This window comes from Lycium barbarum, chromosome 9, assembly GCF_019175385.1.
Source record: "Lycium barbarum isolate Lr01 chromosome 9, ASM1917538v2, whole genome shotgun sequence".
In the NCBI taxonomy this organism is placed as follows: Eukaryota; Viridiplantae; Streptophyta; class Magnoliopsida; order Solanales; family Solanaceae; genus Lycium; species Lycium barbarum.
Window position 1 is genome coordinate 10,017,286 of NC_083345.1, and position 22,003 is coordinate 10,039,288.

The 22,003-nt window shown below is 35.5% G+C and overlaps 2 protein-coding genes across 3 annotated transcripts; one reads left to right on the top strand and one right to left on the bottom strand.

Annotated features, from left to right (window-relative positions):
- Positions 1–422: 422 nt before the first annotated feature.
- On the top strand, positions 423–10,538 carry LOC132609225 (pre-mRNA-processing factor 19-like). The gene is made up of 18 exons (XM_060323102.1): positions 423–578; positions 707–792; positions 2,171–2,242; positions 2,361–2,423; positions 3,014–3,100; positions 4,606–4,747; positions 4,825–4,946; positions 5,122–5,238; positions 5,957–6,052; positions 6,157–6,216; positions 7,220–7,294; positions 8,378–8,482; positions 8,588–8,704; positions 8,822–8,899; positions 9,010–9,106; positions 9,629–9,680; positions 9,938–10,008; positions 10,115–10,538. The coding sequence occupies exons 1-18, from the start codon at positions 566–568 to the stop codon at positions 10,225–10,227; spliced, it is 1,566 nt and encodes a 521-aa protein (XP_060179085.1). The 5' UTR covers positions 423–565; the 3' UTR covers positions 10,228–10,538.
- Positions 10,539–11,589: 1,051 nt separating this feature from the next.
- On the bottom strand, positions 11,590–17,154 carry LOC132609872 (uncharacterized). Of its 2 annotated transcripts, XM_060324057.1 has the most exons (8): positions 16,855–17,149; positions 15,532–16,010; positions 15,357–15,429; positions 15,157–15,237; positions 14,833–14,896; positions 13,166–13,253; positions 13,001–13,085; positions 11,590–11,928 (listed from the first exon to the last, which is right to left on the bottom strand). In XM_060324057.1, the coding sequence occupies exons 1-8, from the start codon at positions 16,939–16,941 to the stop codon at positions 11,887–11,889; spliced, it is 999 nt and encodes a 332-aa protein (XP_060180040.1). In that variant the 5' UTR covers positions 16,942–17,149; the 3' UTR covers positions 11,590–11,886. The 2 variants fall into 2 exon arrangements, with proteins under 2 accessions (XP_060180040.1, XP_060180041.1); XM_060324058.1 differs by lacking the exon at positions 15,157–15,237 and having other exon boundaries at positions 16,855–17,154.
- Positions 17,155–22,003: the final 4,849 nt, after the last annotated feature.

The window sequence follows — 22,003 nt, forward strand, 5'->3', positions numbered from 1 at the left end:
TTACTGATAAGTCTCATGTCTGCTAGTCATAAACCGAAAAATCGAACCAAACCAACAATAACCAAATCAGTGGTTATTATTTTATTTGGTTTGGTTATGGTTATGGTTTTCGGCATTTAAAAATCGACTAAATTGGTTTGTTTATGATTTTAATCAATAAACGACCCAAACCGAATCATGAACACCCCTAGTTGATGCAAAACAAGGAAAAATGGACCAATTTTATCATTTGAAATGGGGTAGTTTGGAGCAACCGTTAGTTAGAGGGCATTTTTGAACCAAAACATAACGATTAGAGGGCGTTTTTTGAGCCAAAAACGTAACAGAGCGTAAATTTGATCTTATTTCCACAACACAAAAAAAAAAAAAAAAAAGATCTTTTTTCCAACACGTCAACATTTAAACTTGAAAAAAGAGCTGGAGGTCAGGTCGGGTCGGGTCGTACCATATCCCATCATTATCATGTGAAACCCTCACTAATCATTCCTTTCTTTTCCCTCTCTTCCGCTCTCACTCTACACATCACCTCCATTTCCGCTGCTTAAACCCTAACTCTACTTACACAATGAACTGTTCAAGTAAGCTTCACTCTCTCTCTTTATCTACTTTTTTTTTCTTTCTGTATGCTTAATAATATATGTCTTATTTTTGTTGTCTCTGATCTATAGTGTTTTCACTGATTTTTTTGCAAAATGTTTGGTTACAGTTTCGGGTGAGGTGCCGGAGGATCCAGTGGTTTCGAAGAAGTCAGGACTCCTTTTCGAGAAGCGTTTAATTGAACGACACATCTCCGTGAGTTTATATCTCCCTTTTTTTTAATTTTAATTATGGATTTAAAATTAGGGAAACAGAGAATATTTACACGCTTTAGCTCATATTTTGAGTTCGTTACCCTGTTTAGCTCACATTTGTGTATAAACACCTTTTATACAATGCTTTCCCCCAGTTATAATGTTGTATAAACTGAAAATATGGCTACATGGCGTAATGTTTTATGTTGGGCTGTGTATTATACACAACAACAACAACTACATATCCAGTATAATCCCACAATGTGGGGTCTGGGGAGGGGGAGGGTAGAGTGTACACGGACCTTACCTCTACCGTTTGACAGGTAGGTAGACAGGCTGTTTCCGATAGACCCCTGGCTTAAAGAGAGGCTTAAAATTATGTACCTGGACAGTATATAAGAGGTTTAACAAAATCAGTACAGTTTTTATAATTTGTTAGGTTACCAATTTATGCTTGCTGTGTTATTTACAATCCTTTGTAGGTTATTAATCTATGTTTTGCTGTAAAGAGCTATCTGTAATTTGAGTTTATGTGACTAATAGATTTAAAATTCTTGACATTGTCAGAATATTAGGAGCCGTTTGGCCATGAGAGTTTCGCTTTTTTACGGATTTTTTTCCACTTTATTTCAATATCATTGTTTGGTTATAAAATTTTCAAATCCAACTTGTAGTTGGATTTCAAATTTGGACAAGTGTTCCAAACCTGGTTTCCAACTCCGTTTTCACAAAATCCAAATAAAGTGCTCTCTTCTCTCCTTTGCTAAAATATAACCATCTTAAACTCCATCTTCAACTGCAACTTCATAAATTCCAAATAAAGTGAAAAATATTTGGAATCTATGGTCAAACGCCTACTTAAACTCATCTTTTAATGCTCTGTTTATTAAAAGAGCTATCTGTAATTTTTTTCCTGGATTTTTAATTTGGTTTGTGTTGTTCATTTTGTGGTCAATCTTGAAGAGAAAAGGGTTGAGTGTCCGAGCTTGTTGTGATGTAATATATAGCAAGGAGAAACTTAGACGCTACCTTGTTAAAGAAAATTGAACAACTGCCTCAACTCATGCCAGTTAGGGTCGTCTGCATGAATCCTCTAATATGCATTCCGTGCAATTTGGGCCAGTTTCATTCAATAACTTAATTGATTGGCTGTTGTATATTTTATCACTGCGCCAACTCAGGGTATCTCAAAAAATAAAAAGATTGAGCTTATTAGCATTCGTTTAGCTTGATTCTCGGAGAATTTTCCTAGTTGTCTGGAGGGAGAGTATTACCATTTTTTTTTTTGGGTAAAGTGGTATATTTTGACCTCAGCTGAACTGCTGAAGGCTGCATTTTTCTCAAGCTTACATCTGTTTATTTCCTTTTGGTTGGTGCAGGATTATGGTAAATGTCCTGTTACCGGAGAGCCATTGACGACGGATGACATTATCCCTGTTAAAACTGGCAAGGTAATACTGTCTGAAATTTATAACATTATTTGCTCCTAATATTTCCTAGTATTAGCTTTATGGTATGATCTCAAAGGGTTTACATTGTGGAGCTTACTATTATTGGTACTTATTGCAGATAGTTAAACCCCGACCTGTACAGGCTGCTAGCATTCCTGGGATGTTGGGAATGTTTCAAATAGTACGTGTTTTTGATCTTTGATTTTCTGCTTTCAGTTTCTAAGGTTTGTTGGCAACTTAATTAATATGTAATGCTGTGGAACCGTGCTATTCTATTATCATTTTGCGAAATTATGTTTTTTTAATCATCTCCTTTGAAAGAATTTCTGCAAAGATTTACCTTTGAGTGTTCTGTTGGAAGATTTAAGCAGGTTTCTCATGATATGCCCCTATATCTCTCAGAATGCTTTTTTTTTTTTTTTTTAAATAAAAGGGATTGCTTAAGTATTTGGCTTTGTTCATTGTTCAATTAGAATGTGGCATGCCGCCCAGGTTAAAATAATCATCTCAAAATTTATGGTTATAACTTAGTTCTTGATTCCAAAAAAAGTCTTTGACATCATTACATGTGAATATTAATTTTAGCAGCATGATTTCTAGTGCGTTGTTGATATCTTACTCTTACTCTTAACTCTAACTGGTTGTTTAGCAAATAGCGATTTCATCACTTAATCCTTTACTTGTTGTGACTACTATAAAGAATTACCATTTATCTTGGAGCATCTGTTACATTTGATGCTTCTGTAGTCTTAATTTTCTTTTGTCTCGTAGGAGTGGGATGGTCTGATGCTGTCAAATTTTGCATTGGAACAACAACTACATACTGCAAGGCAAGAGCTGAGCCATGCTTTATATCAGGTGAAGTGCTTTACATACACTTAAGCATCTAGAACTCTTTATTCCGGAGAGTTTATCCTTGAGATCATCTTTGATGACATAGATGCGATGATTGGTTTTCTAAACTTTGAGGGCTTACTTAGGTAGAGAGGAAGTACGAGTTGAATATTCTGAAAACTAGGTGTTACAAAGCATGAATAGTACTTTCTTTAATTGACTGTGAAATCCGCCTGGATAGTACTTTAATCCATGTTTATATATATATGATCTCGTGAGATATCCAAAAGTTCTATTCCACAAGTTTTACAGATTATGCATATATCAAGTAGTTGAAGTCAGTTAAATCAGAATGAAGATCTAAAGGAAATATTCGCTACAGTTCCAGAAAAACATAAAATAGAACCAAACATCTAAATTTAGTAGTGAATTTCATCTCTTTTCCTTTACACTTAGGGCTTGATTAACTAAAGAGTTTGAAGCTAACCTATCGATAAAATAAAAAAAAAAAAAGAAAAAAAGAAAAAAAAAAGTCTTGTTTGTTGGTGGTACTGACCCATTTATTCCACTATGGATTTTATTTGTGCAGTGGAAAAAGAAATTTAAATGAAAGGAAAATAATGTCCCACTAGTTGCTATAAGAGTGATATGAGATATCACTGGTGTGTTTCTAATTCGTTGATGTTTTAGGGCTTTATTAAGTTTGTCATTCTTACCTAAGGGCGAGGCTGGTGGTTAATGAAGTGGGTAGAGAACTATGAGGTCACAGGCTCAATTTCTAGTGAAGACAAAAATTACCAGGTGGTTTCCTCCCATTTTCCTTAGCCTTGGTGAGCAGAGTTACCTCGTACCTATGTTGGGTGGAGGTGGCAGGTTCCTGGTGAAATAGTCTGAGGTGTACACAAGCTTGCCCGGACACCACCGTCATAAAAAAAAGTTGGAATTTTTTTTATATATATATATATATATTTTCCATTATAACATGGCATTTATTGTTTCCAGTTTTCTATTTTGTATAACGGGAAAACATTATTTCTTTGGTAAAACCCAACATCCCTGGACTCCCTACCTAGGCGCTCAACAGTGGATCTTTTCCACTTTTGCTCCCTTTATGACTCAAAAATCCCAACTTTATATTGGAGATGGGGGTTCCTTACAACCAGCTCTCTTTCTCGTGTCACAATGGAAAAAGAATTTTAAGCAAACCAAAGAAATAAGTAGTGCATGCAAAGTGACATGAGTTTTTTCTTGTATGACATGAATTTTTTCTTGTATGACATGAATCCTCCTTTAAAGAAAATCACAAGCAAGAGTGGTACTCATACTGGTGTCTGTTGGAGTCATAATTGAGTATGAATTAGCATCTTAAGATTTTGTACTGTTGCTTCCTGAGCCAATAATCAGGTTCTCGATTCACTGTACAATTTCAGTGTTTTGTCATTTTTTCCTTGTCCTGTCTTTGAAGTCCACATTGTTCTGCGTGCTTCATCTTGTACATGCCTTGCTAACTTTATGTCTTATCTTGGCAGCATGATGCTGCCTGCAGGGTAATTGCAAGGCTGAAGAAGGAAAGGGATGAGGCAAGGGGGTTGCTTGCGCAGGCTGAAAGACAAATACCAATGGCAGCCACTACAGCAGTTGACACTGCTGCTTTAAGCAACGGGAAAAGAGGTAGTTGATGTTTATACTTTTATGTGTCTTATACCATCTTTTTTCCCCATACTTATGATTCATGTTGTGATCAATAGCTGCCGGGGATGAGGAGATGGGCCCTGATGGAAAGAAAATTCGCCCTGGAATATCGCAGACCGTCATTGAGACTCTTACAGACTGTAATGCTGCCCTTTCACAACAAAGGAAAAAACGACAGGTAATACTGCTACACGCGCTTGGATGGCTTTATAACTAGTATTTTCCCTCATTCGCTTCTGATATTGCATCCCTCCTTTCTTTAAACTAATGTGAGTAGGTGTTATATGAGTTCTTTGTGCTGCTGCTTCTCCCAGTTAGATGATAAATGATATTTCACTTTTTTTCCCACCTAGATACCGGCAACATTGGCCCCTGTGGATGCTGTTGAGAGATATACCCAACTGAATAGTTATCCTCTTCACAAAACCAACAAACCTGGCGTTTTGTCCTTGGATATTCATTATGCTAAGGTAAGTTCTTTCTTCTGTGTTTCATTATTGCCCACAAGGGAGATTCAGACAAAATCTGTTTCTTGGACTTGGCCTTGGGTACTTATCCAATGTGGGGTTGTGAATTGTGATCCTGGCCAAGTATTAGGATAATTTACAGAAGTTGTGTAAAGTACCGATGCCCGTGTCACGCCTGTTGGACACTTATGTTGACTCAAATGAAGGATCCATGTAATGTAGACTAAAATATATCCCCATTTGGGTTTCACATTAGCTAATATGAGTCATTTAGTTTTGAAACTTCTACTTTTAGTACAGTTGCATAAAGTTAATAGGCGTTGCATAAATGGCCTTGCCGCTGAAAGTTGTCTTGGTCTCTACATAAATATTGAGTGCTTATCTAGATAAACATGTGATAAATTTTTTACTTTTATGTTAAGGCACAAGTGGTTTTACAGTACTATGTTCCTATGGCTATATACTCGGAAGGTGAGCTAGTAAGTTGGATCTAGAGCCTGCTCATACATCTGCATTATCACATTAGCGCAAAACCGAGGAATAATTTGTGTCATTAGGAGATTCTCCTTAAAAGATGAAATTTTTGATTCATGTTTATGCCAAATGTTGCAGACATTCAATGATTCGTGCCACTTAAATCTTGTACTTTCTTGTGTTCCTTGTTGCATATTTATGGTTCAACTTCTTCAGCATGTCTAATTTCTAATTTATGTTTTGTCAGGACATAATTGCTACTGGTGGAGTTGATTCAAATGCTGTGGTCTTTGATCGACCTTCAGGACAAATTATATCAACACTAAGTGGTCATTCAAAGAGGGTCTGTCATCTTATTGATACTTCCTTTTCTTACTATTACTTGATAATTCATTACCTGTGTTTCCTTAGCAAGAATTTCTGTCTCAGTATATTCTGCCTGTATAGGTTACCAGTGTAAAATTTGCGGCTGAGGGTGAAATAGTAGTCTCTGGTTCAACAGATAAGGTAAACCTAATTGTTTCTCTTTAGTCCGAGTTGAACATGCACTTCTCATTCAATAGTAGCCTTCATCTTCCCTCGCCTTGTTAAAGCTTATATTGTCTTTAGTATGTTCTCACCTTCTATGGTAGGTATGTGCTACTTTTTTAGAATTACTGAAAAGGATCCACTTCTAAAGAATATCTAAACATGAACTAATGATATTAGATGTTAAAGTATAGAGTGTCTTTAAATTTCGCTGCCAAATTTGCACTTTGATGTTATCAAAATTTACACTTCGATATGCTTTCAAGAACAGAGCGGTATTAAAAAGGAAAAGGATTATTTTGATTAAACTTCTGTGTTTGTATCTATTGCTTTATGCCTTCCGTTCTATCCTTTAGGTTCGGATCTGGTTAGAAGTGGGATTTGGAAGTTTTTCATATGACAGAACAACTTTAGATTCAAAGGTTATTGTCATTTCAGATTGGTTTGGCACAGAGGCGAATTTATGTAGAAAAATTGGGTCACCTGAACCCATGGTCACTCGACTAAACTCGATATATTATGTGTATAATTCTGCAAATATATCTAATATTAATTGAAGGAACTCATGGTCAAACCAGGCCGAGTGGAGCACTGGTTAGGGGCTGGGTTTAATTCCTCAAGGTCGCGGGATCGAACCTGACCTGCTGGACTTTTTTTTTTTTTTTCTAAAGCAGCCTTTAACTTTCCTTTTTTATATTATTTCTAAACCCTTTTTCTTCTTTAGTTCTAATTACCTAAAGGCAAAAACGTTTTCCTTTTCCTGTGCTTGCCAAGTTGATGTCACTATAAAATTTTATATCTTATCTTAAAAGCAATGGTGAACCCGTCCTCTTGAAATCCTGGATTCGCATCTAGTTGGCACCCCAACTAAGTATTAATAATATAAACAGTATGCCGTTGTTGCTTAATGCACAGTTGCATGACTAGCCTCAGTTGCATTCTTCCTTCGATGTTTACTAAACTGTGTAGCTGGGTTTTGCAGACAGTTCGTGTGTGGCAAGATTCTAAAAATGGAAGTTATGACTGTAGGTATGTCTTGAAGGATCATACAGCAGAGGTAATCTCATATTAACATCTCATTGATCAAATACTGAAAGTTCTAATATCGAAATACCTTCTTATTATTGAAAAGCAAAATGCTTGTAATTGCCCTGCTTGATTGCACAAAACTTAATATTGATTCTGGAAAATAAACTAATGAGTTTTCTGGTGGTGATCATCAATCTCGGTGCCCCATTTAGTATTTGATATTTTTGGATATTTTTTTCTAGGCTTAGATTGGAGAATGGTAGAATAGATTATTAAGAAATGAAAGATGGGATTGAACTAGCCTATTTGACTAATGCTTCGTTGTACTAGAAAATTGTAGTTTTTTATTGGTAGTCCTGTCTGCTCTGACGTCGGAATAATCATTATAATACGATGATAGCACCTGATTAGCAAGAAATTCCCTGCTCTTATAGTGGACAGCTATAGCCCTTTGTATAGGTTGGGTGCTTGTTTAAGGCCATAAAGTGCCGCCCTCCACTGGATAACAATGCTTTCATCTCCTACCACTTTATTTTATACTCTATCCAGAAGATGAGAATTTTTTTCCCTATTTAAATAGGGGTAGTGCTAGATCAAATATTAGGAATCGCACCTTGTACTTGTGTATGAAGAGTACTCTTCATTTCATGCATAGTGCAAAAAATGTTTTGGATCCGAAATTACTTGGGGAGTATATATTTTTTAAGAATGGTAAGGTTGGCTTGGGAAGTATATCTGCTGTCGTATCAACTATCAAAGAGAAAAAAAGTATTTCTTTTGTCCTTGGAGTTGTCTTTACCTCGTGGTAGTAGTTCCTTTGTCACCCAGACTAGTTTCACAGTGAGCTTCCACCTCTTGAATGCATACCTGCATATCTTTAAAAGTTTTTCCACATTCTGTTTGAAGGAAAAGTAGAAATCATTTTTGGGGAATAAGGGGGCGAGTGGGATATTACCTGCCATCTAATATAAGTTTTGCAGACCCGTGAAATTGCCTTCACCTTTTCACTTTAACATTACTTCAGTTTTATTTTGTGGTTTTCAAATGAATTTAGTTCATTCTCAAACCTTTTAATCAGTGATTGAACATATATATCTACCAATGATTGCAGGTACAAGCTGTCACTGTCCATGCAACCGATAATTATTTTGTGACTGCTTCTCTTGATAGCACGTGGTGCTTTTATGATCTTGCTACTGGTTTATGCCTTACACAGGTTTCTTTTTGCTCTGGTCTCATTGTCAAGAAACAATGTGTAGATGTCTGGAGTTGTCAACTTTTAAACTGTTGGCTTTTGAAAAGAATTTAAATTATAATGCAGGTAGCAGATGCTTCAGATTCTGAGGGCTATACTTCCGCAGCTTTCCACCCTGATGGTTTGATCCTTGGAACAGGGACTTCAGGGTCTCTGGTCAAGATATGGGATGTTAAAAGTCAGGTCTGTTTGCCTCAAAGGCAGCATGAGTGCTCATGTCATTCCTTTTTCTCGTATCCAAGTATTCTTACTGTTTGTTTTCTGTGTGTGTGTTTGTGTTTTTCGGGTGCTTCTCTTCAGGCAAATGTTGCAAAATTTGATGGCCATGTTGGGTCTGTAACTGCTATTTCCTTTTCAGAAAATGGTTATTTCTTAGCTGTGAGTATTCGAATACTGAATTAAGCTTTTGATAATCTTCCTTTCATCAGCGTAAAGCGATTTATGATTGAGCTTGCGAGTGATGTTTCCTTTTGTGTGTTAATTATCAGACTGCTGCTCAAGATGGTGTTAAACTTTGGGATTTACGCAAATTGAAGAACTTTAGAACTTTCTCTCCTTACGATGAAAATACACCAACTCAATCAGGTATACCTTAACTGTGTTCTACTGAAGCAATACACTGAATCCATGTTACGAATCAAAGAAGCTTTGGTAGTTCATAAACGAAGATATTTAGTGTCTGCACTGAACACTTTTGGAAGCTCAATTTTTTTGTTTCATGAGTGAATTACTGTAAATATTACAGCATACTTACTTAAGACTTGCTGTGGTTTATGAGACATTTGCTTTTTAGTCTGGAAGCTTTCACATTAATGAAGTATGTTTTGAGTATACTATCTCGGGTTTCACAGTTGTTTATGGGCCATTACCTTTTTTTAGTCTGGTATCTTTTTAATTTAAAAGTCTACATCAGAGAAGACTCATTTTTACACTGCATTGGCATATTATTTACCACTCAGGCTCCTTTGGAAGTGTCATATCAACTCAATCGTACCTTCATCTTTCGGGATGTTGTTTTTTACTATTTTTGTCATAAGTTCTTCTTTTCTTGCAATTTTATGCACATGTAAGATCGTCTAATGTTTCTGTTTCTCCTTTTACTTGCAGTGGAATTTGACCATAGTGGAAGCTATCTTGCCTTGGGAGGCTCAGATATACGGTAAGACATCTACACAAATATTGGGACACATATAGTTCTCATTTTCTTTAGCTTAAAAAGTAGTTCCCCTTACTGGGTCCCAAAAGACTTGGCATAGCTCAATGAAAAAATAGAAACCACGATTCTGGGTGGATTGTTTGTCATTATTCTTTATTACTGTTATTTTAATTGCCATTATATATCCCTAGTTAAATGATCTCTGGAGTTATATTTTGATCAATTAAGAGTTAACGTCATTTCTTTCTGTGCCGAATCAGAGTTTATCAAGTCGCCAGTGTTAAGGCTGAGTGGAATCACATCAAAACCTTCCCCGACTTATCAGGCACAGGTATAGTGTTTCCTCTCATTTTAGACTCTAAAATGTGCTTTCAATTACTTTTGCTGCCCCATGTGTTTATTAAGATAATAATAGTCATTGCTATCATGTAATGCAGGTAAAGCAACATGTCTGAAATTTGGTCCAGATGCATCTTACATAGCTGTCGGATCTATGGACCGGAATTTAAGAATATTTGGGCTGCCTGGTGAGGATCATATGGAGGGTTAGGCTCATTTCCAGCATAAATGCAAACAGTGTCACCATAGCTTCTGCCTTTGCGTCTGCTGCAAGATCACTGTGTTATCTCGAGGGCAGGAGGTCAATGAGTTCTGTTCTTTAATATGTAATTCTTCTGGTTTTTGCTAAATTTTTGGGGTGGGCAGGCTAATAGACATACCGCCAACTTGGGAAAAACATCTGAAGTGCAGAGTTTGTTTCAGTCGCAATATCATCCTTGAGTTTAGTCTAATGTACCATTATTGTGTAACCATTGTCCATTCTGGAAGCAAAAGTAAGAATAGAAATGATCAGTTACAGTATATTGAAATGTCATGTTAGTAGCCGGAGTAGATATTCCTATCACATTGCATTTATGGGTTTTGGATGACATTCAAGTTACCAATTTATCTCGATGGACTCTTTACTATATTTTTCCATGTTAACCAACATTTTGATTGTCCCTTCAGGGACATCTGATTAAAAAACCAACATTTGATTCGAATTCACTGTTATGTGTAATTTTAGCAGGCTTCTGAGAGATGAGGCATGTCTTAATTTATTCTTTTTATTTTTGTTGAGGCAAATATTATACGAGTCATATAACCCTTTTTATGGAAAACATTTTCACAAGATCTTTAAAGCGTAATAACAATAACTGTTCAAAGCTTGGATTAAAAATCGAGCAAAGTTTTCATATTGGTCGTGCTTGCAATCTAGGCTCATGTCTAAGGTGGCGATGGAGTTTAAAGAAATGGGAGATGATGACGGTAGTGGTTTTCAAATTTGAGGATGACATTAGTGATGATTGTGGTGGTGGCAGGCCAAATTTGGACGAAGGTGGTGATGGTCGTTCAAATAATGAGGACAAAGTGGAATGGTGGCGGCGTTGACGACAGATCTGAAGAAGAAGCAAGGTGGCGACGGAAAGAAGGGGAAGGAGAAGGGTGGATGGTGGGGCAATGGTAAGCAGGATGGTGATATATGGTATTAAAATGAATAAGAGATGAAAAAACAAATGGATAAATAAATGCCTTTCAAGTGTATCACACACACTGCCATATTAGCGAAAAACATCTAAAAGACAAAGTAATGTTCTATGGAACAAATCCAAGTTTTAGAGTCAAGTGAAAGTGTAGGGGGTTGGTAAAGCATTTAGCCTCATAACAAGACATCAAATCTCTGGCACCTTTTTCCTCATGAGGCATGAATGTTTGTGAGATGTATGTTTTAAATTGCTGTTCATCCAATTAGAAATGCAATTCTCTACACTGACATATGTAGGTAAATGTAACTTCAAGAGAGTTCAGCAGGTTATATTGTATGCTCGAATTAGCTCAGTAATAAAATGCACAGCTTAAAAGGCTCAAATAATACTCAAAAAGCTTATGTGGTATATATAATATCACAGTAATCATACACTAGAAAGCCTCCCCTGGCTGGAAGGATAGAATGTGCTAAATAGAAGGACAAAAAAACTCTACATGCATTTCAACTCTCAATTGCTAGAATCTCATCTCATTCCTTGGCTATAATTGGCCCATATACAGCAGGAAGCCTCTAAAAAGGAGGAAGGTGCTTCATGGACATGAAAGAATAAATATAGGTAACAAATAAATATAGCTATTCTACAATATAGCTAACAAATAAATGAAGAGAAATTTAGGTTTGTCAAGCGGTGAGGTATCGAGACGCGTGCGCAAAACCCCATAGCTGCATTAAGAAGAACAAGGAATTGTCAGAGATTGGTAATAGAATGTCGAATAAATTGTTCGAATATTTCATCAGTCTGCTACGAAAAATACAAATGTCCTAGCCCTAGAACTCATTCCTAGTGATTTTGAGACAATTTATTACAAAGACATATGATAATCTTAAGCTAGAATCTTTATCCACAAGAAAGTATGTTTGAGTTTTGAGCAAATTATTTTGACTTCTGCAATCTGCCCAAACACTTGAAACAGCTTATAAATAATCAGTTTTTCCGACAATTGTTCGACGTTTCCATTAAGATATGACCCTTGAAAGTGCAAATAGGAGTGTAATACATCAGTTATATTTTTTCATATTTTTTGCTGGTATGTGCTTTAACGTTAGATAAAAGTTAACCTCCTAGACTTTTGGTTCTCAAAATTGAAGCAACCAAAAACCTCTGATTCTCCTTCAATCAGTCGATTAACGATGTCTCAGTCTGAAACTGGTAAAGGTCATCCACATGAATCCTTTATATCTATTCCGCTCTATTTAGGTCCATTTCATATCAATATTGGTAATAATTTGCTTTTGATTGGAAAACTAGGAGTTGTCTAAATATTACACTTATACACCACGACTGATCTGTATGTGTCTAATCAAGCTAAAAAAACTCATCCCAAACATCAAATCCAATGTAGTACAATAACTAACGAACAATTCAGCATTAATCCTCATCCGAGCATACAAGGAATTTCTCCTTTCTTTGACACGAAACTACTAGGAATCATTGATATACATTTAAGTATAGGCTGAACCACCGAAGTATACATAGTTAAATACACATGATACAATCAAGTGTTCTCTGCGTGTGTGTGTGTGCGGGAGCAAAGCAAAGCAAATTCACTCCTCGGAATTATTAGGAATCATGAATGAGTTTTACCTAAATTGACCTTTCTTGGCTAGGTTTCCTCTTTCTTTGTCTCTCTCTTTTTAAGTTGGTAAATCATTGATCCTCAGATAGTTCTTAGAAATTAGATTGGAAGTAGAATAGTTAATGGGCAAGAAGACAAAGGGTTAATAAGAAAATTACCTCAACATTCTTCAGTTCAAACTCTTGATCATGTGCCAAGAATGAGTTCCCAAATGTTTCACAAGGTCCACTGCTGCCAGATAACCTTCGCAGAAAATTGGAAATAAGAAAGGAAGAAATTTGCAACTTGCAAGCCAATGTATAGTGCAAGGCAGAGAAACTCACAATTCACCGTCCAAGCTTAAAGCAAAATTTCCGCCTCCTCCAAGTGCCAGGATGTCATTCAAACACAAATGAAAATATCTATTGGCACCTATTCCAAAAATGGCAACAGTTTAGCTTATGTCTGCATGAATTACTTCAGATTGGGATTCTTGGGATTTTCTTCAACTAATATATGGTGATTTTCCTTTTGTATCGTTGCATTACATGTCTCATAATGGGTATACAAAGCCCATATGTTATGTTAACTTCCAACACATAGATACTGAAAAAGCGATAGACAAGTTTGGATGTGTACTGAGCAAGAAGAAATATCATACAAAAATGCTTAACAAAAACATGAAAAATCTCACTAAGACACTGAAATTTATGTTATGTATTTTGTATTCGGTGGTCTGGTAGCCATAACATATGTGAGGAACTTGGGTAGAGGAAAAAGGCTAGGTAGCATAAGATATTTTTTCAGATTTAACTGTTAAAAATACACATTTTCAATCAACTCTTGCTACTCCTCTCAGCAAACAAAAAGAAATACTCCCTCCATTTCAATTTATGTGAACCTACTTCCTTATTAGTCCGTGCCAAAAAAAGAATGACCTCTTTCTATATTTGGAAACAATTTACCTTTATGCAATGATTTATAGCCACACAAAATATATGTGATTCATTTAACACCACAAGTTTAAAAGTCTTCTCTTCTTTCTTGAACTCTATGCCCAATCAAATGGGTTCACATAAATTGAAACGGAGGGAGTAAGAAAAAAGAGGGAAAATATCATATTTGGAGATTGAAAGAATCTCATCAAGGGACACAATAAAGGACCATACCAGGCTTTCAACTAAGTTGCCGTGACTTAATTTGCTGATAATTGTTAAAAAAGGGTTAAGACTTTTAAGATCTGGTTATCACCTCAATTTGCCAGTGACAGGACACACAACAGTACCTACTAAGAAGTAAGAACCAGCCTTCGTTTTTCATCAGAGAGACTAAACTATGTCGAAAGGGGGAAATTAAGGTTCCTGGTAAGAATGTAACAACGCAACATAATAAAACTAGCGGAAGCTTTTTTTTTTTTCTTTCGAGAATTTTTTTTCTGAAAGTTTTATTATGTTGCACTCTTTAAAGCAGGCTTTTGGCAAGCATAGAAGGGAAAGGGTTACTTCTCTTGTTAGGTAAGGAAGTAAAGAGGGGATAAAAAGTGGATAGGTAATGCCAGTTTTATCAATCTCTCCTAAACAAGACAGAGAAGGAAGTATATGGCTTTTACATACCTTCCAAACATATCAAAAGCAGGGAGACGTTTATGAGTTATGGAAGTAAAAACCTTCCTCTTCTCAGAACTAGATGTAGTATAAATGTGCATGGATTACATTGAAGATAAGTAGATTCCAATCAGCCGTAACAGAGTCAAATACTTTCAGATAGGTTCTTCAAATGGCCTCTATCTCCAACCATAATGGACAACTTTCCTCGTGAGTCTAAATAACCATACAACACAATGCAACAACCGGAAGAGCCAGTTTCCATAAATAATGTTTAAACAAATTGGCTCGTGTATATAATTGTGAGGGCTCATAATTCATCCGTGTAGTTTCTCCCAAACGGAAATTTTCTAGTACTGCTTTCATACGAACTGATATTGTACCAATCATCCAGACAATTTCCTTACCTGTTGGTCTAAATAACCTTGGTTCGCCATATAGAGTTGTGAATACAAATGTTTGATTTGTTCCCTGTCAACAATAATACAATAATTATATTAGCTATGTAAACAAAATCAAAGCTAGGTGAAGATGAGAAAGGCAGATATAGGCTATTGTTTTTTAATTCTTCATTTAGAGTTGAGGGGGTTTGAGACCCCGTTTCTGCACCAAGTCAATTACCAAGAGTAAGATTACACCAGAAACTGGTGGTTTTCTTTTTGAACATTACTTCGCTATTAGATTTTTTTCAGTTAAAGAAAATTTAATACTGCATTTGATTGCTTTATTACTTGGTACTTCCTCTTTGCAGTAGGCCTCAACGGTGCATCAAGCAACCCACCAAATACTGCACCCTTCTTATCACCGGTAATCTGAGACAAACATTATAAAGAAAATTCATCTTCAAAAGAAGGAAGGGATCCTTTAAAAATAGCTAAAATGTCGGGAATGCATGCACGACAAATATTTGCAGCAATTTAGGTGAACATACCAGCAAGCAAGGACCAGAAATATCAGCGCTCTTCCGAATAAGAGTACGAAGTGATATACCGTGTCTGGCCGTGCTGCCCTTCATTAGAATGAACAGGTTAGATATTGATACTGTATTCAGGCTACCAAAGTTGCATCAGAAGTAGCAGTAGAAACAATTTTAAAATCAAGATTACCTATATAACAAGATCCATTGACAACCTTTCACTATATTAGGAAGGGCAGACTGGAAAAAATCATATAAATGTGAAGTAATGAAAACAGAATCAGTGGTGAGATAGGCCATGGACTGGTCAAAACTGTGTCTATCAGGAGCATCTTCAAAAGTTTCCGAACCGCTGGCAATGCTCCCAGCAGAATTAGGCTGTCCATTATCCTTGTCTGTATTTACTGTTTCCTTTTTTTCACAAATTGAACTCCGGATAGAGCCATTTTCACCTTTTTCTGGAAGAATATCTGGTATGTAATCATCGTGAACCTCAAAATTATCGAGAGGTTTATCGCGCCACGAGAAACTTTTACTTCTCCAAGTATAGGAATTTGATTGAAGTGGTTTGACCTCTCTTCGATCTCTTATATTCACAAAATATGTTGATGGTAGAAGGAAAGAAAATATCGATGTGATAGATTTTCCCTCCTTGGTATACGGCCTGGCCTAAACACAGAGAGAGGTAATGTTACAAATAATATGTAACCCTTAATCAAACAACAAATCTCTCAATGCAGAAAAAGGAAGGGAAAACAATGTAGAGCTTCTATTTATGCTTAAATAAACAAATATTCTAAACTACAATAGAATAAGAACAATGTCGCATGAGTAGTAGCTCACTCTCCAGCAGGAAATGCAAACTCTATATGAATATACATATAATTCTATTCAATATCACAGCTGACAAATGCTGTTCCATTTAGTGACAAACAACTATAAACAAACCCGAGCTTGAACGCCAAGTGTTCTTTCTTATCAACTTTTATTCTCATAATAAATATATCAAGTACTTCATATTGTGCAACCTCAAAATAAACAACCATGAAATAACTAACTAAATACTTCGATACTTTTAAAAGTTTCATCTTTTATTGTCATCTTATTTTCTGCTTTCAGTTACATGATTCACCTCATATACAAATTCCTTAGACATGATAAATAGCTTTTATCATTTTGCTTTTTAGTTTCAGTTACCTATATCATATTCATATACAAATTCTTTAAACATCACATATCATTTTTCTCTTCTTCTTTTTTTCAGTTACCAATTTCATGCTCATATATAAATCCCTTAAACATCATATAAAGTTGTCATCTTTTTTTGCTTTTTTTAGTTACCCAATTCAGTTTATGCACAAACTAATCACCCCAAATTGACAGATCACCAAAAGTTAACATTTTTCCAGCAAAACCAATTGAATTACACATATATTAATGAACAAAAAAACTTTAAATTAACAAAACATTCAACAAAGCTTAAATTCTAACAAAGAAAGATGAAAAAAAGAACCTGAGATTGTTGATCAACAGATTTAGAAGGTGAAGCTGAAAATAGACGTGAAAGTTTCTCAGAAACTGTATCCTTTACAGCATACATAGTTCTTTTTTTTTTTTTTTCAAGAACCTTTGAAATTTAGAACAAAACTGAGATTTAAAGAGTTATTTTGAGATACCCAAATTAAGAAATTTATTGAAAAAGGCAATGTGAATGCAAAAGGGTGTCTTTTTCTTGAATTGCATTTGGATTTTTTGGGATCTTGATCTGAGCACCGACGGCTTTTGTACGTAACAGCTGAAAACAGAAGGAAAAAAAAAAAAAAAAAAAAAAAAGGATGAATTGGAAAATAAGGGGACTTTTTTTTTTTTTTTTTTGGTCGAAAAAATAAGGGTCTGTCTAATTAAAATTTTAGACCAGGATATTCTGATTTTGACTTTGTACCAACTTTTTTTTTTTCCCTTCTTTTGACTAGTTGGTAGGGAGAAATGGGGGGAAACTAATTTTTTTTGGGAGAAAAATGAAATTAATTTTATGAATGGGTGATTTGCACAAATAGGATCTTTGGGTATCCCAGTTAAACTTTGGCCTCATTAAGAAAAAGTGCAACAATTTCGTTAGGATTGGGAGCAAAATCTGAGTGAATTTTCTTATTTGAGATTGAGAAGACTTAATCGTGATGAATTGCTAGGATTGCAGTCATACGATTTGCCTTAAACAATAAGTCATACACTCATAGTGATAGATTTTGGCCATATATAGAGCGTGATGATCTTTTCAGCATTGGTGCCCGAAATTTTGACAATTCATTAGGCTAAAATCCTTACAGTTACCATAACTTATTGTGTATAAATTTTAACAACATATTTTTGCTTCAAAATTGATTGAAATTGTTTCAATTCAATTTCAAATTTGATATCCAACCTTCTAATGTTAGTAAAAATAATTTGCATGTTAGATTTTACCCAATCCTTCAAAAATTAATAGACTCGTTTTATCTCCTCTACAAACAAACTCAATAAAATCCAATTTTAGTGCTCTTTAAGTTTCTACAATTCAAAATTATTACAATAAACTACGCGTCTTCAAGTTTCTACTGCACAGAAGGAGGAGAAGAAAGAAGAAAAAGTACAACAACAACATACCCAGTGAGTCCCATAACGTGGGGTTTGGGAAGGGTAGAGTGTACGCAGACCTTACCCCTACCTTAGGTAGGGAGGCTGTTTCCGAAAGACCCTCGGCTCAAGAAAAAGCATATGAAAAGTCAGATATGGCAAACAAATCAAAGCAATTATGAAAATGAAAACAATGAAAGTAAATAAGTCATTATAAACCAACAGATACTCACAGAAATCTAGAGACAAGAAACTATAGAGCAATATAACTACTCGTAAGAAAGGATAGACGCGACTACCTACTTACTTTCTACCCTAATATGAGTCCTCCATACCCCCTCCATACCCTTCTATCTATGATGAATGTATATATTTGCACAACTTTATTTTAACCTAGTCAAATTAAACAGCACCCTTTCAAAAGACCAACTCGTGAAAATTTAACTTTGTATATGACATCTATAATCACGTTTAGATTAGCCGAATAAAAAGCATATTTTAAACATCAAGTCATAGATTAAGGTAGGGTCGCAATCGTAACATATGAATGCTTATTGACGTCAAGTATAAACCAATTTTAACTCAAGGAATTGACTAATCACATAGTTAATTTGATCGTTTAAGTTTATACTTTGTTTTTGTTCTTTTGAAGTGTGATAACCACACCAGTGACAAAGTCTCAGTAGAAATAAACAATTAAAGTCAGGACATGAAACGTCTTCTTCTTCTAAACCTTAATCATAGTTTGGTAATATTCTTGTCTTCTACTTGAATTTTAGAATAAAACATTCTTCAAAAAGACAAAACATATTTTGAGAATTAATTAAATTAAAAAGAACGCGGAAACAGTCGCCGCGTGTGATGGGTTGAAGCTTATGGTATAGAAAATACAGACTACAGAGGACCCATAATTGAACATTTATTAAAAATTAAAAACAAGAACACTAAAAAGTAAATATTGGAAGCTAAAAATATACTAAAAGTGCTTCACACGGTGGTGAATTTTTTAATAGGAGCTGTGGGTTTTTGCAACTTGTTTCTAATAACCCTTTCAGTACAATTTATTTTCGTCCTTTAGGGATCAACAATAATATTTAATTGCACATCCAGTGTGACTCGAAACCCTACGAAAATAGTGCGGTATTATTTTTTATAATTTAAATAGAAGAAAATAATATTATGAATGATATGTGAGATATGATTCATTTTTCGAATGATTGATTCCACGAGGACTTACCACTCCTTCAATATAAACCAATATATCTCTCACTCTCACCTAGCTGAAACATGTTTTGAACCACCAAGAAATTTAGAAATTGGGACAGATTTGAGCAAAATGAGATGGATATCAAATAGAAATCAATAACGGTTGAAGAGTCCCACATCGAATAAAAAAAAAAAAAAGATGAATGGTCTGCTTATATGGTCTTGGATAATTCTCCCCTCATGATCTAGCTTTAGGGGTTCAATTAGGCACAAAATTCATTTCTTTAGAATAACTTTTGTAAGTAAGTCTTGTAATTAACCCATACTGATTTAACTTAAATAAAAATAACTAACACCAATAAGAGCGTACATAGTAGGATAAATGAAATGTCTCCACCTTTAATCATGGATTACGAATTGAGTCTGAGAATAGAGAAATTCATGGTAGGGTGTTGAATGCAACCATTTCACCTAATCATTTAAGACTTTTAAGTTATATACCTAATACCGTCCCCTCACATGAGGGTTTGGTTCTTTTTACGAGGTAAGCACAAGAAAACTCTTAATTTTCATAACGAGAGACAATGAGACTTAAATTCATGACCTTTGCTTTTATATCACTTTGAAGTGTGTGTCATCTAAAAGTTTAAGCTAATTAAAACTAGATATCAAACTTCAAAGCTGCATTCTTTTCTCTCTCAAAACCTTCATAAGAGCAAAAACCATGCTATAATTTTTCAAGAATCTTCAATGGGGTTGCCCAAGAAACCACTTTGTTGCATTTTCTCTGTTTTCTTGGTCATTCTTGCAATTTTCAAACTAATAGCACCAGTTGAATCTGCATCTGGTGACACTACTTTAGTGTACAAAGGTTGTGCAAAACAGGCATTATCAGATCCATCTGGTGTTTACTCACAAGCCCTTTCAACTCTTTTTGGCTCACTTGTTTCACAATCTTCAAAGTCTAAGTTTTACAAAACTACTACAGGTACCGGCCAAACAACAATAACAGGTCTTTTTCAATGTATAGGTGACCTTTCAAATGTTGATTGTTATAAATGTGTGAATGGTTTACCTGTTATTAAATCTGTATTGCAAAGAATACTTTGAACCAGTAAGTTAGACTAATTTCTGAAACAGAAAACAAAATCTGTCCAATTTCTGCAAAACTGTAGAAAACGAAATTAACAGAAAAATAATATGAACAATATATGGAAAATCAAACCAAGCCCACTGAATTCACAGTGTGTCCTTAAGGAAATTATTCCCCTTAATGTACCTGAGGTTTTGGAATCTTTCCTCCCAGGATAGAACGATTTACTCACCAAAATAGCGGTACAGAAAATTCAGGTGACTACGAACCACTCGAAGGTAGTATATCACACGAGAGTTTTTAAGAAGTGCGGAGAAAGAAGAAGATGAATATCAGAAAATTTCGTAAGGAAAAATTTCAAGGATCAACAGAAATATATAGCCTGTTTGGGAAAGGTTTGCAACTTTTCAGAAAAATTCCGTTGAAAACACGGAGGGAAATGTTTTAAATTAATCCGGGAAAGAAAGAAAACGAGCCGGGTCGCGAGTCAGGATCTTTAATTAATTAATTAATTAAATAATTAAAATTAAAGGAAATTTGATCCAAAAAGATTATCAATCAAATCATTTGACCAAATTCAAATCCAAAGTCAAAGCCCAAGCCGAAGTCGAGCGACGACGACGGCGTGAAGAGACCCTCTTCTTGATCCTTTAGCAACACGAAGGAGTGCTTCTACTTTTAAGTAGGAGAACTTTTCTTTCCACCACATATGAGCGACAAATGTTTACTTCATAAAGTAAGAGGGAACAACTCATTTTTTCCCTCCACTTCTTTTTCCTCCATTTCCCATTCAACCTATCAATTAAACCCAACAATCCCCCACATGAATGGGGAATGGCTATAAGATAAAGGAATGCACGGACAAGTGTGTGATATGCAAGCGAAGATTAATTGCATCTGGATAAGTAGGTTTCCCTTTGAACTTTACGTAGTAAACTTATATCGGATATACTCGATCAATCGGTAGATGTGATATCTTTGAACCGTCGAACTTTGTTGTATAACTAGACGACATAAGTCACACAATTAACCCTCAACTATCTATGGTTCTCACGGTTGTGTTCGTTTCAGCCATGAACACCGCCTGGTTTCGTGAATGCATAGAGAATGGGCCTTTACCATCATTCCCCTTAAAGCGACTTATACTTCACACTCACATAGGTGATTTCTAAACGTGTAGTCCTATAGACACACTATCTGGTCATGTTCTGCCAGCCTTAGATAATCATTAAAAACTTTAATGCTTTATTAACTCATTAAAAAGCCTTAAGGTTTTATCTTTGTTTCTGAACATTATCATCATCACGAGAATGGGTTGAGTTATTTGATAATATTGAACCGTCATTCATAACTTTGTTTGATCTCTTTGAATCTAGTTCTTGGGATCTCCAGTCTACTAGGTAGAGTTACCGCCATGATGACTTGTCCTAGGCCTTAACCCCACTCCCCTCGATGATCTTTCAACAACCTCTCTAGATAGGCCTTTTGTTAGCGGATTCGATACGTTATCTCTTGACTTTACGTAGTCAATAGTGATAACACCACTAGAGAGTAGCTGTCTAACGGTATTGTGTCGCCGTCGAATGTGACGCGATTTTCCGTTATACATAACGCTCCCTGCCCTACCTATTGCCGCTTGGCTATCACAATGTATACATATAGGTGCCAAAGGTTTGGGCCAAAATGGAATATCTTCCAAGAAATTTCGGAGCCATTCAGCTTCTTCACGGGCCTTGCCTAAAGTTATAAA

Excerpts from the sequence above, each read along its gene's own strand:
- LOC132609225 (XM_060323102.1), top strand. Across the intron at positions 3,101-4,605 it reads TGAGCCATGCTTTATATCAG|CATGATGCTGCCTGCAGGGT; the intron begins GTGAAGTGCTTT and ends TTATCTTGGCAG. Across the intron at positions 10,009-10,114 it reads CCCCGACTTATCAGGCACAG|GTAAAGCAACATGTCTGAAA; the intron begins GTATAGTGTTTC and ends CATGTAATGCAG.
- LOC132609872 (XM_060324057.1), bottom strand. The coding sequence starts at position 16,941 with ATGTATGCTGTAAAGGATACAGTTTCTGAGAAACTTTCACGTCTATTT. Across the intron at positions 15,238-15,356 it reads TTTCTGGTCCTTGCTTGCTG|ATTACCGGTGATAAGAAGGG; the intron begins GTATGTTCACCT and ends TGTTTGTCTCAG. Across the intron at positions 13,254-14,832 it reads AAGGTTATTTAGACCAACAG|GTGCCAATAGATATTTTCAT; the intron begins GTAAGGAAATTG and ends TTTTTGGAATAG.